Source organism: Panthera onca, chromosome A2 (genome assembly GCF_046562875.1).
Source record: "Panthera onca isolate mPanOnc1 chromosome A2, mPanOnc1 haplotype 2, whole genome shotgun sequence".
Classification (NCBI taxonomy): Eukaryota; Metazoa; Chordata; class Mammalia; order Carnivora; family Felidae; genus Panthera; species Panthera onca.
In genome coordinates, this window is record NC_138340.1 from 7856283 (window position 1) to 7870923 (window position 14641).

Consider the following 14641-nt stretch of genomic DNA (forward strand, 5'->3'; position numbering starts at 1 on the left):
AAGGACCAAGGGAGATTCCCAGGCTGGGGACTTCCGAGGTGAAAACTGCGACAGACCTGAGACAATTGGTCACCGGTGTCCAGCGGATTTTCAGGAGGAGGATTTTCAGGGAGGGGCCTCCCGGAGCTCCCAGCAGACCAGGGAAGAGCCAAGAATTGATGAACTAAATTAGAATCTTTGTGTTCTTTTCAATTGGAGGATCTGTGGACCCGTCAGCCCCTTCCCCCAAACAGCCATTAGGTTGGTCAGTTTTCTGGGAACGCTTCCAAGGAATTGTCACACCCTGTCAGCCACACATGTGAATACAGGAGTCTAGTCAAGTCCCACCGGCGGCCTGAAACTAGATATTCTCTGCTTGTCTTGGGAGGAAACGGAGGAGTTAACGCACAGGAAGGCCGGAACCAGAAGGTCTGGGTTCAAATCCCAGCTCGGTCACTGTGTGATCCCGGGCAGACACTTAACGTCTCCATGCCTCAGTTTCCTCCTCTGCCAAACGGGGCTAACTGGAGTCTCAAACTCAGAGAGAGGTCAGGAATGCCAGATGAGTTACTACACGTAAGAGCTTAGAACCAGGTGTGGAGTGAATGCTATTATCTTTTTCATTTAGCGAATGGTATTACTTGGTGATCTTTCCTTTCTACGGCATATAGATCCGTTTTGCAGAAAATTTTTTAAATGTTTACTTATTTTTGAGAGAGAGACACAGAGACAGCGCAAGCAGGGTAGGGGCAGAGAGAGAGAGAGAGAGAAAATCCCGAGCATGTTCCGTGCTGTCAGCACGGAGCCCAACTCGGGGCGTGGACTGAAAAGCCCGTGAGACCATGTGACCTGAGCCGCTTAACCGACTGAGCCAACCAGGTGCCCCCCAGAACTGTTTATTAGGAAATATTTCAGGCACTCGAAAGGGGGTAGAAATTAAAAACATCAGCTAGGCAAAAGATGGAAACAACCCAGGTGTCCATCAACAGATGAAGGGATACGCAAAACGTAACGTAACCGTACGATGGAATATTATTGTCATAACAAGGAATGAAGCTTTGACACGTGCTTCGTCCTACAACGTCAACGAGTCTTGAAAACATTATGTGAAGTGCAGGAAGCCAGACGCAAAAGACAAATGATCCCAATTTATACCAGATCCCTAGAGGAGTCAGAGTCATAGAGAAAGAAAGAAGATGGTAGGAGCCAAGGGCAGGTGGAGGGGGAAGGGGAACACGTGTTTGATGGGGACAGCGTTTCAGTTTGGGAAGAAAAAGGAATTCTGGACACGGGCGGTGGTGATGGTTGCACTGCAGCGTGAATGTACTTAATGCCCCTGAACCATGAGCTTAAAAGTGGTTAAAATGGGAAATTTTACATATGTTTATTTTATCATAATTAATAAAGAAACAAAACGCCCACTCAGGAAAAAAGAAACAGCATAAATATAGTGGAGAATCTCGGCTTTTCACTTGGTGGGTAGGCAGGTAAGGGGCATGGGGGCTGGAGTAACTTGTTCTAGGCTCTGTCCCCAGGCCCCAGGATGTTTGTTGCCTTAGAGCAGCTTTTCTAGAGGGCTTCCTTCTGTGGCCACAAGAGAACAAAGTGCTTCATCCAGCTTCCATGTCCCTGGCTTCTGGTGGGTTCTACCAATGGGGGAGCCTGGCCGGAGACCATAAGTAGGAGTCCAAGGAGGGATATCTGTTCCCTTGCTCCCTCCCTGCCTGGTCACAGTTTGGGCAGTGGCTGTGCTGTGTCTCTGTGACCACATATTCTGCAAAGAGCACTTTCTTCATGGCTCCAGATCTCGGTGAGTTCTGCTAATTCTGTTTCCTGCACATACCCTTGAGCCTAGGATGTGGTGCCTCCCTGTGGTGGGCAGAATAAAAGACTTCCAAAGGTGTCCGTGTAGCATATGAACTAATCCTTGGAATCTGTGAACATGTCAGGCTTCGTTAGGGAGAAGCATAACAAGGAGCGTTACTAGTCTGCAGGCGGAAATTGAAGATGCTAATCAGTTGACCTTAAGGTAAGGAGATTATCCTGTTGGGCTCAAGGTCATCACAAGGATCCTTAAAAGTGGAAGGGGGAGGCAGAAAAAGAAATCAGAGGGGCGCCTGGGTGGCTCAACCAGTTAAGCGGCTGACTCTTGGTTTTGGCTCAGGTCATGATCTCACAGTGCATGAGTTCAAGCCCCGCATTGGGCTCCACGCTGACAGTGTGGAGCCTGCTTGGGATTCTCTCTCTGTCTCTCTCTCTCTCTCTGCCCCCGCCCCCCACTTTCAAAATAAATAAGTTTAAAAAAAGAAAAAGAAGTCGGAGTGATGTGATGTGAGAGTCTGACTTATTTTCACCATCTTTGAAGATGGCGTCAGGCCCCAAGCCAAGGACTGTGGGCAGCCTCTAGAAACTGGACAGGGCAAGGAAATGGATCCTACCCCGAGTTTTCAGAAGGATCGTAGCTTTGCCAATGTCTTAGTTTTAACCCGGTGACACTCGTGTCACACTTCTGGGCTGCCGAACTCTAAGATAATAAATTTGTGTTGAAGGCGCTAAGGTTGTGGTTACAGCAGCTGTAGAAAATACATTTGAGGAATGCCTGTGTGGCTCAGTTGGTTGAGCATCTGACTTCAGCTCAGGTCGTGCTCTCACAGTTTGTGAGTTCAAGTCTCATGTTGGGCTCTGTGCTGACAGCTCAGAGCCTGGAACCTGCTTCAGATTCCGTGCCTCCCTCTCGCTGTCTGCCCCTGTCCCGCTGGCACTCTGTCTCTCCTAAGTAAACGTTTTTTTTTTTAATTAGAAAAAAAAGAAAAAAAAAAACATTGGATATAATTTGTTGCTTCTCCAATCCCCCTGCCCCGCTCACATCCCTGACATCAACCCCTTGATTGCAGTTGTTGTTAAACCCTTTTGAGTTGAATTCTGTCCCCCCTCCCCCCCCCCCCCCCCCCCAGCTAAGACCCAGCGATCCTGCTTCCAGGAATTTTTCCTATAGGTAGGATGCCCATACTCATGGGAAGTGGTGCACAAGGGTATTTCTTGCTTGCAAAAATAGAGACTGGGAAAACCCCAGATGTTAATCAAAATGGGTCAGTGAAACCAACGCTGAGATAGGAGTATACTGGAGCTTTCTACACAGGATAGAAGGAATGAGGAAGTGTTGACGATAAAGGGAGGTCGGTCTGCAGGTCTGTTGTTCAGTGAAAAAAAAAAGATGCATTTCCGACTATAGGATATGCTATGTTTTGGGTAAAAGAGAGGAGAGGGGGTAAGAAGTTTCTGAAAAGAAACTCTGGAAGTAGTCACAAGAAACCATGGACAGTGGGTTCCTGTGATTGGGGGAAGGGAACCGCCTGGGTAGGTAATGAGCAGATATGGAGCTGTCTCCCTATTTCTTAGTATTGCTTGATGCGTTTTAAATCCCTTGTCCTACGAGAGCCAACACTAGGGTGAGGCAGGTGAGGCTTGAAAGCAAAAGAGGGCACCAAAAAGCTCAGTAACCAAGATAAATACTTTAATGCAATATTTTTAAAAAGCACAATGAATGTGAAAAAAAAAAAAAAAAAACCACCCACGCACAAAATATTGAAATCTTAAGCAAAGAATCAGTAACAGTGCTGAGTTGTATTGGAGCCTGAGGCAGAAGGAAAAGCCAGTAATATGGATTCTACCTTGGAAAGTTTTCACAGTAAACAATGAACTTCCCAATCCTGGATGAATCCTGGACAGGCGAGATTTACCAAGGACTCTAGGATGCCGTCCTCCTGCCCAAGCCCTCTGGATCCCTGGCTGCCGTTCCCGCCGTATGAAAAGCTTTAGGTGAGGCCACTGGGGTTTGCAGCTCACTATTGCCCCCCGGTGGCAACCAACGTGCACCAACACCACCTAAAGGCTCTTTGCTTTGGTAGAGGTTTACTGACCCCCCCCACTGCGCGCCAGGACCCCTCCAGGGCACTGTGAGCACCTGAGGACCACGTGACACTGTTTGTGCCCTGGTGGTGCTCACAGCGCAAGGGAGAGGACGACGTGAGGTTGACAAAGCTTGGCACATGGCAGGTGAGGGGAGCCGCCTGGCTGGAAGTGAGGGGCAACTCGGGTGGGTCAGGGAGGGCTCCTGGGAAAAAGTGGCACTGAGCTCTGGTCTGAATGACAAGCAGCTGCCGGGAGTGGGGTCTCCTGGAAAGGGGCAGGCAGAGGGATTCACTGGTTGGTTTCATCTTAAACTGATGTCTTTGTTCATCATAGTATACTATTCTTGAGGCCCTTTTCTGTGGCCCAAACGTTCTGTTACTTTATAAAGGAGCCCTGTGAGGGCTGCAGGGAAGGGTGTTTGGGTAAAGGGACAGGCACACACCAAGGCCCGCATTTTGAGCATCTAAGTGCCAGGCACCATGCTTGCCCTGTGGTATGATGTCATTTTAGTGCTGCCCCAGGAGAAAGGCACTAACATTACTCATTGTGCACAGGAGGGGTACACTGAGGCTAAGGAAGTTGCCAAGGTCACACTGATAAAGAGAAATTTAAAGTGCTCAAGAACCTGCAAGGAGAGAGGGAGAACAGAGGGGAGGACACGAGACCAGGGCAGAGAGAGGACCGGGCAGAAGGTGCACGCCTGTCTGCTGCAGAGAGGGCTTTTGGCTTCTGCTGGGAGGGAAGGATGTACCTTGTTCACGGCCACCCTCCAGCCACGGCCTGTTGGGGGTCTGGTGTGGAAGGGGGAGATGGGGAGGAGGCTGGGGCAGGCTGCAGGCCAGAGGTGGCGGGGATCCGGACCAGGGAAGAGGTCACGGAGACCAAGGGCAGTGGTCAGAGATTGAGGATGATGTTCCTGAATGGGTGGCATCAGGGGGCCTGGAGGACAAGCCACAAAGAGTGGGGGGTGTAGCTGAGAACTCTAACGTAAAGGCATCCTGGGGAAGAATGTTCTAGGCAGTGGAATAGCTTGTGTAAGAAGAGCCTGGAACCAGAATAGAGATAGCTGGAGGATAAGGCCTGGGGCGACACAGGCCAGGCCTCTGACACTCACTGGGTTCCCCTCCCACCCCAAGAGAAGAGCTGTGTCAACAGCCCTCAAGACGCCCCCCTGAGCATCTGAAATCCTTTATTGGTAGATCATTGCTGTTTACCATATAGAAGACTCGAGAGCGGATGAACAGTGAAAACAGAGCCCATAGTGACTGGAGCAGGCCTCTGGGCTGGGGACCCTCCCCACACCCCACGGACCAGCCTAGCGACCTCCACCCCTCCCTGGACCCTCAGGCCTTTGGCATAATGCTGATGGGTGGGGGGTGGGGGGGTGGCCTGCAGGCAGTGAAGCCCCTTGACTCAAAGCAGAGACTTGGATGAGCACTGAGGTGGGGGCAGTGGGATGGGGGCAGCTCTCTCCCTGACCCGGGCCGGGCCGGAGCAGCGAAAGTGGAGGAAGCCAGGAGCTGGGGAGAGGCATCTATTTTTGTTTTCTGAAAAGGGGCACACGGGGGCCTGCGGGCAGGCAGGCAGCAGCCGGGGCGAGTCACGCGCTGACATCCTTCTTGTCGCCTGGCTTGGGGCCGGCTTCCAGCAAGGGGTCCCCGGGGCCTGCCTCCTCCCCCTCCTTGGCCTCGCTGGACTTGGAGTTGGGGACCCAGAGGCCAGAGTCGATGCAGCGCTGCATGTGGTACTTCGCATCCTGTGGGGAGAGAGGTGGTGAGTGAGGCCGGGCTGCGGCCTTCTAGCGGCCCTGCCCGTGCCCTGCATATCCCTGGACGTTCTTACTGCTTGTTCTAGCCCAGAGCTGGCCCAAGGGACTCTGCAACGATGGGAGTGGCCTGTAATCGGCATCATCCAACACGGCAGCCACCAGCCACATGTGGCTGCCAAAACTTCAGTGGCCAGTGCGGGGGAGGAACAGAACTTTACATTTTACTTAACTTTAATTCAAATTAAACAACGTACATCCAGAATAAAAGCTACGTTCCGGCAAAACGCGTTTACTTATAAAGACAGGCACTGAGCCTGTGAACCAGTTTGCAGACCCCAGGTCTAGAGAGCCATTCTCGTGGAAGCTTCTAGTAATCCTGGGCCAGGTCCTGCGACTAGACCCGTTTCACAGAGGAGGAACTAGTGTGGCCAACGAGCGAGCCAAGTGGCAGGAATGGGATCAAACCAAGGTCTAGGAAGACCCAAAGTCCTGCTTACCAGCACTATTACTGTTCCTAGTAACAACACCAGCCAGGGGCGCCTGACTGTCTCAGTCAGTAGTAGGGCACGCGACTCGTGATCTCTGGGTCGCGAGTTCAAGCCCACACTGGGCGTAGACCTTACTTAATAAAACAGTTGACGTTTACCAAGTGTTCAACCATTTTCCGTACTAGCATAGAAACCGTGGTTTGATGGGGTAACCAAGGCTGGGGAGCAGAGCCCCTTTCTTGGGCAAAGGTGGAGTCAGCCTGGTGTGCCCACTATGCTCATAAACGGCCCATGGTGACAGTGACACTCAATGGCAGGGGATATGCTGAAAGTTCCGTGTTCGCTGCTGGAGTCACACCGGAGGTGCTCCGCGTACGTAAACGAGCGCGTGGCACGAAAGCCTGGCTGCCTCCCGTGCCGGCCACGAGGGGACGCGACCTCCCTTGTTCCTCTGGGAAGCCCAGAGGGGACACTGCTACCGGCAACGTGGGGAGGCAGGGCTGGGGAGGGACGGGCGGGGGACACCTCGCTCTCCCTGGATGCTCAGCTTGGCTGGTGGGCGGGCCTGGGGCGCGGTTACTCACGGTGGGGTCCATCTTGCTGATGGCGTCTTGAAGCATCTGCACATCTTTCACGTCGAAGCATTTCTGCAGTTCCTGCGGGTGCAGATGGGCCGGGGTCAGGAGCCGGGTCCCCGGGGAGTCCCGCCTGCTGCCCACCCGGGGCAGGGGAGCCGGAGCCGCACCTCAGGGAGAGACTCGTAGACCTCCACGGGGTCCAAGCCGCCGGGGCCGAGCCGCTTCCGGCGCTCCTCCTCCTCGTATTCCTTCATGGCCTTCTCGATGCGCAGCTTGGCGCGGCCCCGCACGCGCTCCTTGAAGGCCTCCAGTTCGTCGTTGAAGCCCTCCATGTACTGGCGGTCGGCTGTCTGCAGGGTCGGGGCCGGGAGGCACTCACTGGGCCGGACCCAGGACCCCCCCGCCCCCCGCAGCAGGCCCTCAGACCCTCGGTCAGTCTCCTCCACGGGACAACCTCCAAGCCAGTCCCACCGTCCACATGCTAACGGCCACCGGCCTGCACGCCTCCTGAGCTACAGACCTGTGATGTGACGCTCACCTCCTGCACGTGCCCGAGGGGCTCTGCGGGCACCTCAAGGTCGGCACAGCCAACCCGATCTCTGCATCACCACCACCGGCTGCCCGGGTAGCTCTGTTCCTCCAGGCGCTTGGGTGAGAGACCCCAGGTGCCCTTGGCTCTGTCCCTCCCCCCCGTAGGGGCTTCCGGCACGTCCTGTCAGCTCCCCTTTTAGATTCCGTCTGGGGGCCAACCAGTCTGTGGCCCCTGCACGTCTCTGCCCTCTCCCGATATCGCGGGTTCTGATCCCACGGGCCTGAGTCGGAGGTGGACACGTGGACTGTGGACTGTGGCCCGCGCCCCGAGGAGGCCCGCGCCCCACCCGACCCGGCTCCTGGGCCACGACCTTGATCTTGGTGAAGAACTGCCGGAAGCAGGCGCGGGGATCCACCTTCAGGCTCTTAGCCAGCTCCAGGATGAACTGCATGACGATGGTCTGGTGGGCCACCTGCTCCATGAGTGCACATTTCTGCCGAGGGAGAGCAGCGTGTCACCAAGAGGTGGCCTCAGGGCAGGGCTTTTCCCAGTCGCAGGGCAGGCTCCACTCACCTCCTCCACCTCTAGGTCGATGCACCAGATGACCAGGTAGTTGGCGGTCTCCTCGCACACCAGATGGACGTTGTCCGACAGGTACTTCTGGCTGTCGTCCCAGCGACGGAGCATGCCTACGAGACACCGTCGGTGAGGCGCTGAAGGGCCCAGGAGGCGGGGGGCCAGCCCCGGTCGTCCGCACCCCCCACCAGGGGGCCCCCGCCACCCCGCGCCCAACTCACCAAAGTGCTTGATCTGTTTCTCGTACTTCTCCACGAACGTTTTGTGTTTCTGCTCCCTCACTTCCTCCGACTCCTCCTCCGCCTGCTCCGGCTTGGTATTGACCATGCTCTGTGATGGGGCGAGAGGGGGAGTGGGCTGGGGCGAGGCCGCACGGCGCCTCCAGCTCGGCCGGCTGGGCCGAGGCCGCAGCGCCCATCCCATCCACGGCGGAGGTGGCGACGGCGCCATGAGCATCGAGGCGGCGGGAGCGTGGGTGTGGCAGGTGTGGCCTCGCACTAGGGCCTTCGGGCAGATCAGAGGGGGGTACCAGTGGGGTGCTCCGTCCGCCCAGCCCCACGCCTTTCCCTCCCCGCCCGGGGCCCACCAGTCCATCCCTCCCTCCACCTGCACGATCCTTGCCCCCCACCTGCCCGCCCGCCACCCAGTGCACCCTGCCCGGCCCCGCCCCCGCACCTTGCTGAAGCCGTCCTTGCTGAGCGTGTCCACGTTCCAGGGCATGCTCTTCTCCTTCTTGCGCATCTCCTCCAGCTTCTGCTCCCAGCTCCGCTCCTCCTTGCGCAGCTGCTGAGCCTCAGCCTGCAGCCGCTCTAGCTCCGCCTTGCTGCCCTCGCCCTCCGCCGCCTCCAGCTCCTTCAGCCTCCGCTGGCACTCGGCCACCTTGCGCCTGCACTCGCGGCAGCCCCTCTCCAGCTCCTCCTTCTCCTTCTGGAACTGCTCCATGCGCTCCACCCGGGCCTGCGGGCAGAGGCAGCCCTTCACTCTGGGGAAGGGCCTGTCCCCTGACCCCAGCCCCGCCCCATCCCGGCCCAGCAGCATCGGGGATGGCCCCAGGGCGGTGTCCGCACCACCCTCTGCACCACAGACACGGGCGGCGGCTTCCGCCCCACCTGCACACACCTGTGCGAGTCCACCCACCCTGAGAACCCTCCCTCCTCGGCATCCGCGTCACTCAGAGCAAAAGCCCCAGTCCTATCCCCGACCCTGACCCACAAGGCCGTGCACCGTCTGCCCTGCCCCCTTCCTCCAGTCACAACGGCTGCCTCCCCTTTCCTTGAGCCCACTTCAAACCTCAGGGCATTTATACCGGCTGCTGGCTCTCTCTCCAGATTTCCCTCCCACCACCGCTTACTCCCTCCCATGCTTACCAGTCTTTTTTTTTTTTTAATAATGTTTATTTATTTTTGAAAGAGACAGCGAGCAGGGGAGGGGCAGAGAGAGAGAGGGAGACACAGAATCCGAAACAGGCTCCAGGCTCTGAGCTGTCAGCTCAGAGCCCGACGTGGGGCTTGAGCCCATGAACCGTGAGATCATGACTGGAGTTGAAGTCGGACGCTTAACTGACTGAGCCACCCAGGCACCCCCTTATCGTGTTTTGGACACCGTACCCCTCTAAGGGTAATAGCTCCGTGGAGGTGGGGCTCTGCTCACTCTCGTGTCTGCACACACAAGTGCACAGTAAAGGCTCAGGAAACACTCGTTGGGTGAATAAAGTAATGAAATACTGAATGGGGGTCTCAGGCCCCCCCTCTTCCTTGGAGCCGCCCTCAGTGACACTCGGGTGCCCTCCCCTGCTCAGCAACCTCCTCCAGCCATCTCTGCCCGTGGCTGAGGCCTGCTCACTGGCCCTGTCTTTCCCTCCTTCTATGCTACCCAGTCCTGATGGCTCTCACTTCCAGACGTCCCTCCAAGTTGCTCCACCCCAAGTACGGCTCCTGGACCGCTGCCCAAACCCCTTCAGCTGTCTCCGGGCCAGTACCCCACCCTGAGCGTTAGCTCGGTACCCCCCAGTCTCCCATCCCCCCCACCACAGCTATTGCTCCCCAGACCTTCTCTTCTGCTGCACCCCAAGCTCAGATAGCACCCCTCCTCATTCCTGCTCTCGCTCAGTTCCCCGCTGGACCCCCTGTAGCATCGCATGGCCCTGTCTGCTCTCCATCCCTGCTCAGCTCCATCATCTCAGTGCCTGCTCAATCCAGAGCCACTGACGGGGCCCTGAGAAGTGCCAGTGCCTTCCATCGCTGGTCCCCCAATCTCGACTCAGAGGCTGCCAGAGGAGTCTTTGAAATACGCACATCTGTCTTCAGTCCTCCCGGATACCCCAACCTGAACTGTCTGGGTTCAGATGGGAACCTTGACCCTTGCCCCAAGCTGCCCAGATGGCACCAAGGCCCCACAGGGGCCTGGGTCCCACTCTCCTCTCCCAACTCTGGGTCCCAGGCAGATGCTGGCCCTTAAGGTTCCCCAAATGCAACAGCCCTCTTTTGACTCTTAGCCTCTGCACATGCTGTTCCTTCCATCTGGAACTCTTTTCCCCTCACTCCACCTACACAGAGCCTTCCGCAAGTGCCCCCACTCTGCATCAGTGAGCCCCAAAGGCCCCTTCGCGATCATCAGAACATAGGATAAGATGCTGGAGGACAGCCACAGGACCCCAAATGTGGGGTCATACCCCATGGCCACCAAGTAAAGGCTGGATGTCCTTGGGTCAATCCCCTAACTTCTAGGGACCTCAGTTTCCTCATCTGTCAAATGCAGACAACAGCACCCTCACGGGGTTGCACCGGGAGAAGCCAAGATTACAAGTTAGGACAGATGGTCCAGAGCCATGCTGGACACTCAGCCATGGTGGCTACAGTCCTTACTATCCGAGGGGACACTCCCTCTCTCTGCCTTTCTCTTTGGGGACTGTTCTGGGGCTCAAACAAGAAAAAATGCACTTCAAGCATTTAGACGGATTTGCCAGAGCAAATGCCCGATAACTGGGAGTGGTTGTTGCCACAGTCACATCACCCAGCTCCACCACTTACGGGCAACATGACCTTGGCTGAGTCACTTCCAGTCTCACAGCCTTCGTACTCCTCGTTGCGAAGTGGGCCCTCAAGAGCTATTCCAAGGAAACAGCTTGCATACTGTTCATACTCAGTAATGAACACACCCCACGGTATCACCACTGTCACGGCCGCCGCCACCAGAAAGGTCTGCTAAGTCACTTCTGTGCCTTATTCGAGGCTGTATCTCCAGGTTCTGGCACAGAGCCAGGCACCTGGTGGGTGAGGGTCAGGAAACGGGCCCTCCTCTAATGCCCCACAGGACCCATACAATCAATCCCAAGCCTCACTTTCCCCCCATGTGGTCAAAGGTTGAGGAGGCCCTTGCTTCGTGGAGGGGAACGAGAAAGAAGCCGTGGGCTCCATCACTTCCCCCACCTCCACGATGGGCCTGCGGGGCCCTGGAGGCTTCCTGCTGCCTTGTGAGGAGCTCTCTGGAGTTGGCATTACGGCTGGCCTCAGGTGGTGGCGGGAAACTATCACCCTGCTGGCTTATGCTGGGCGGCCACCAAGCTCTTCTCGGTGTCCTCTGAGTGGCCGCCAGGGAGGCTGAAGCTAAATAAAGCCATCCCGGAGCTGGCAGGGGCAGCGGGCTGGGCAGGGCAGAAGCCACCGCAGAGAGAAGGGGCCGGCAGGGCTCACCACCCTCCTGCCGTACGGACAGAAAGACGGAGGCTCACAGAATCTCAGTGCCATACAGTTCAATGGAAGGAGCCACGAGGAACCAGTAACAGTAATTTGGACAAGGAAGCCAGGGAACTGGGGCTGGGAGACTCCCTTGTCCCCTTCTGGAACCTCTGGAATTTTTCTTTACCACGAACGCGAATTACCTAAATAACAATGATGACAGAGAGCGGTTCAAGTTTACAGACAGCTCATCACATGTCAGATGTTGTCTCAAGGACATTACACACATTAAGTAAGGAAGGGAACCCCAGGGACGACTGGGTGGCACAGTTAGGCGTCCGACTCCTGATTTCAGCTCAGGTTGTCATCTCGTGGTGCATGGGATGGAGCCCCGTGTCAGCCTGCCTGGGATTCTCTGTCCCTTTCTCTCTGCTCCTCCCCCTACCCCTGTGCGTGCTTGCTCGCTCTTTCTCTAAAAAAAAAAAAAAAAAAAAAAAAAAAAAAATTAAAAAATACAAACATTAAAAAAATAAGGTAACTCCTCATAATGACCCTATTGGGTGGACACGCTTAGTATTCCCAGCCGGGGAAATTTAGGCACAAAGAGAGAAGACGACTCACTAGAGGTCGTACAATAAGTCAGTGATTGAGAAGCGAGGATTGGAACTTAGGTGTGCCGGCCCACGCTCCCACGCTCGGAAGCACACCAGGCTACCTTTACACTAATCCCCCCTCCCCCTCCCATGTGGGGACTCTCTTTCCCAGCCCAGAGCCAAGTACCAGCTGGGCCTAATCTCGTTTCAGTCTTAGGATGGTCTCTAGGGGCAGGGAAAGTAAAGGAGTAAGTGGGAGGGCTGGGATTAGAACCCAAGCTTGCCCGCCACTGAATGGGGCGCTAAAGGTGGTTACCTCCCCTCCCCCGCCCCAACACTCTCCGCTATAGCTACAGGGCCCTCAGCAGGACGGGGGGAAAAGGTCCTGTGCCCAGAGGGAGGAAGGCATGGCGGGCAGGATTCTGCAGGAGAGGGGGCACCAGGTGGGAGCCTTCCCACCCGGCAGGACCAAACTGTTCTTCACACACAGCTGTATAGATTAACCTCTTTATGTGACAGAAATAGGTGTTCCCAAGAATAGTCTTTAGAGCTCTGCGGAGGTCTTAAGCATTTCATAATAAAATGTTACACACGGCAAGTAAAGGAAAGTGCTAGAACTTTCTTCTTACACCCAGTGGCTTGCCTGGCAGGTTAAGGCCCAAGAGATTGCTGCTTTAAGGTAAGGGCTGGACATGGGCTTGGGGACCAGATGTAGGGACTAAAGACACTGCAGGATGGGGAAGGGCCCTTCTAGGAGGTTCTGGATAAATGACTGGGAGTTGCTATATGCGAGGGTGGGGTGGGGAATTCCCAAGTGGAAGGTTCTGAGGAATATACGCCCTCAGTGTGAGTGTAACATGCACAAGTATGTGGGTGTAGGAGCCCCGATTTGGGGGAGCAAGAGGTTAGAATATTAGGTCTTATGAGACCTGTTCTGTTGGTCTGTGAGCACTGCTGGGCAGGGAGAGGCGGGAGGACACCCAGGTAGGACTCCAGGATCTGGATTGGGGGGCAAATAGATAAAAGAAAGGGCAGTAAATTTGGAATCAGATTGGGAGGGTCCCTCATGAGAGCAGGGGCAACTGGGGTGCCTGACAGCAGCAGACCAAGCTGGGGACAGGAGGGAGGCCAGGTGGGTTTGGATGTTGGACTTGAGTTGGTATAAGGCATTCCTAGGCTACCTACAGGAAGCCGTTGGGGGTGGCTGGTGCCTGGGCTTGCAAAAGCAAGGAGGGGCAGGGGCTCTGGCTGTGCCGGAAGCCCTGCGGGGTAGGGCTTCCTGGACTAGTGGGAAATGGGGTCCACAGTAGGTGAGGCTAGAGTGCCTAGAATTGGAGGCTCCATCAGAGTGGAGCTGGTGGTTCAGTCCGGAGGGAAAACGGGTTCCAAAACTCCAGCCTGGATGGGACCGAAGGCCCTGGTGGAGCACCAGTCTACATTCTAGGGAAGGGGTCCTGGGTTGGAATCTCAAGCCAGGAACAGGAATCTCAGGGGAGGACAGAGAGCCTTGTTCTGTTTGGAGAAAGACGGGATCTCTGGACCTGAATGGGAATCTCTGCCAAGAACTAGGGAGGAAGATCGCAGAATAAATTCAAACTATTGAGGACTCTAGTGATTGGAGAGGGACCGATGGTCTATCCAAGATCAGAAGTGCGTCCCCAAATATTACCAGGGTCCGGACTCTGAGGCAGAGGTTTGCGAGTCAGTGGGAGGTCCCAGACGGGATTGGGGGACACCCCCAAAGCTTGTCTTATCAGTTTGTACTCGGAGGAAGGTGCCCTAGGGGTCAACAGGGAGTTCCATACAGAAATCGGAGGGGAGGCCTGGGATCTCAGGTAGGGACTCAGCGCCCTGCAGTTCTGGGGTCTAGAGTTGAATCGAGGAACCCCTAAGCGATATTAAAAGTCCAGACTGTGCGTTGGGAACCCGAGGTGGCAATGGCGGGGTCCCTGGCAGTACTAGGGGTCAGAACTCTGGAGCGGAGACCCGGGCCGGGGGAGGGGGGGAGGGGGAAAGGAAGGGGATGGGCGCGCGCGCCTTACCTGGTGCCGCCAGCGGAAGAGACTGGCCGTGTCGATGTTGGGGTGCGTCTCGTCCTCATCGTCAGACACCTCGATGTGGTCCCACACGCTATAGTCCACCATCTTGCCTCAGCGGCTCAGCCCGCACGGGCTCCAGCTCTGACTCTGGCGGCGGCAGCGCTGGAGACTCGGCCTGCGGAGCCCCGCCCCTTCCGCTTCCGCCCGGGCGCGCACGTCCCCGCCCGCGCATGACGTTATATCCCTAGTAACCGCGGTGGCGGCACTGGCGACCCGGCTTACCTTAAAGGGTCCTGCGCACGTGTTCCGGCCCCCGGGAGTCCCCGCAAAGACCCCGCCTCACTGGGCGCGGGCCTCCACTGGGCACCTCCTGGGGGCATACGGACTGGCGTTCCGACCCCGATCCCCCCCTTCCGCTCTCCTGCTGCCCCCCGCTGGGCGTTTGCTGCGGCCGCGAGGGGCGGGGCAGAGAGCGAGTCCCCTTAGCCACGCCGCAGTG

General features: G+C 56.3%; 1 protein-coding gene across 1 annotated transcript; it reads right to left on the minus strand.

Annotated features, from left to right (window-relative positions):
• Positions 1-5063: 5063 nt before the first annotated feature.
• CDC37 (cell division cycle 37, HSP90 cochaperone) lies at positions 5064-14354 on the minus strand. The gene is made up of 8 exons (XM_060630214.3): positions 14146-14354; positions 8509-8790; positions 8055-8163; positions 7831-7946; positions 7628-7750; positions 6893-7075; positions 6732-6803; positions 5064-5647 (listed from the first exon to the last, which is right to left on the minus strand). Exons 1-8 carry the CDS (start codon positions 14245-14247, stop codon positions 5492-5494), a joined length of 1143 nt encoding a protein of 380 aa, XP_060486197.1. The 5' UTR covers positions 14248-14354; the 3' UTR covers positions 5064-5491.
• Positions 14355-14641: the final 287 nt, after the last annotated feature.

What these genes read in the sequence shown, in the direction of transcription:
- CDC37 (XM_060630214.3), bottom strand. Translation starts at nt 14,247, where the DNA reads ATGGTGGACTATAGCGTGTGGGACCACATCGAGGTGTCTGACGATGAG. An exon ending in GCAAGGACGGCTTCAGCAAG is followed by an intron (nt 8,164 to 8,508) that starts GTGCGGGGGCGG and finishes GCCCCATCACAG; the next exon opens with AGCATGGTCAATACCAAGCC. An exon ending in AGTTCTTCACCAAGATCAAG is followed by an intron (nt 7,076 to 7,627) that starts GTCGTGGCCCAG and finishes CCGACCCTGCAG; the next exon opens with ACAGCCGACCGCCAGTACAT.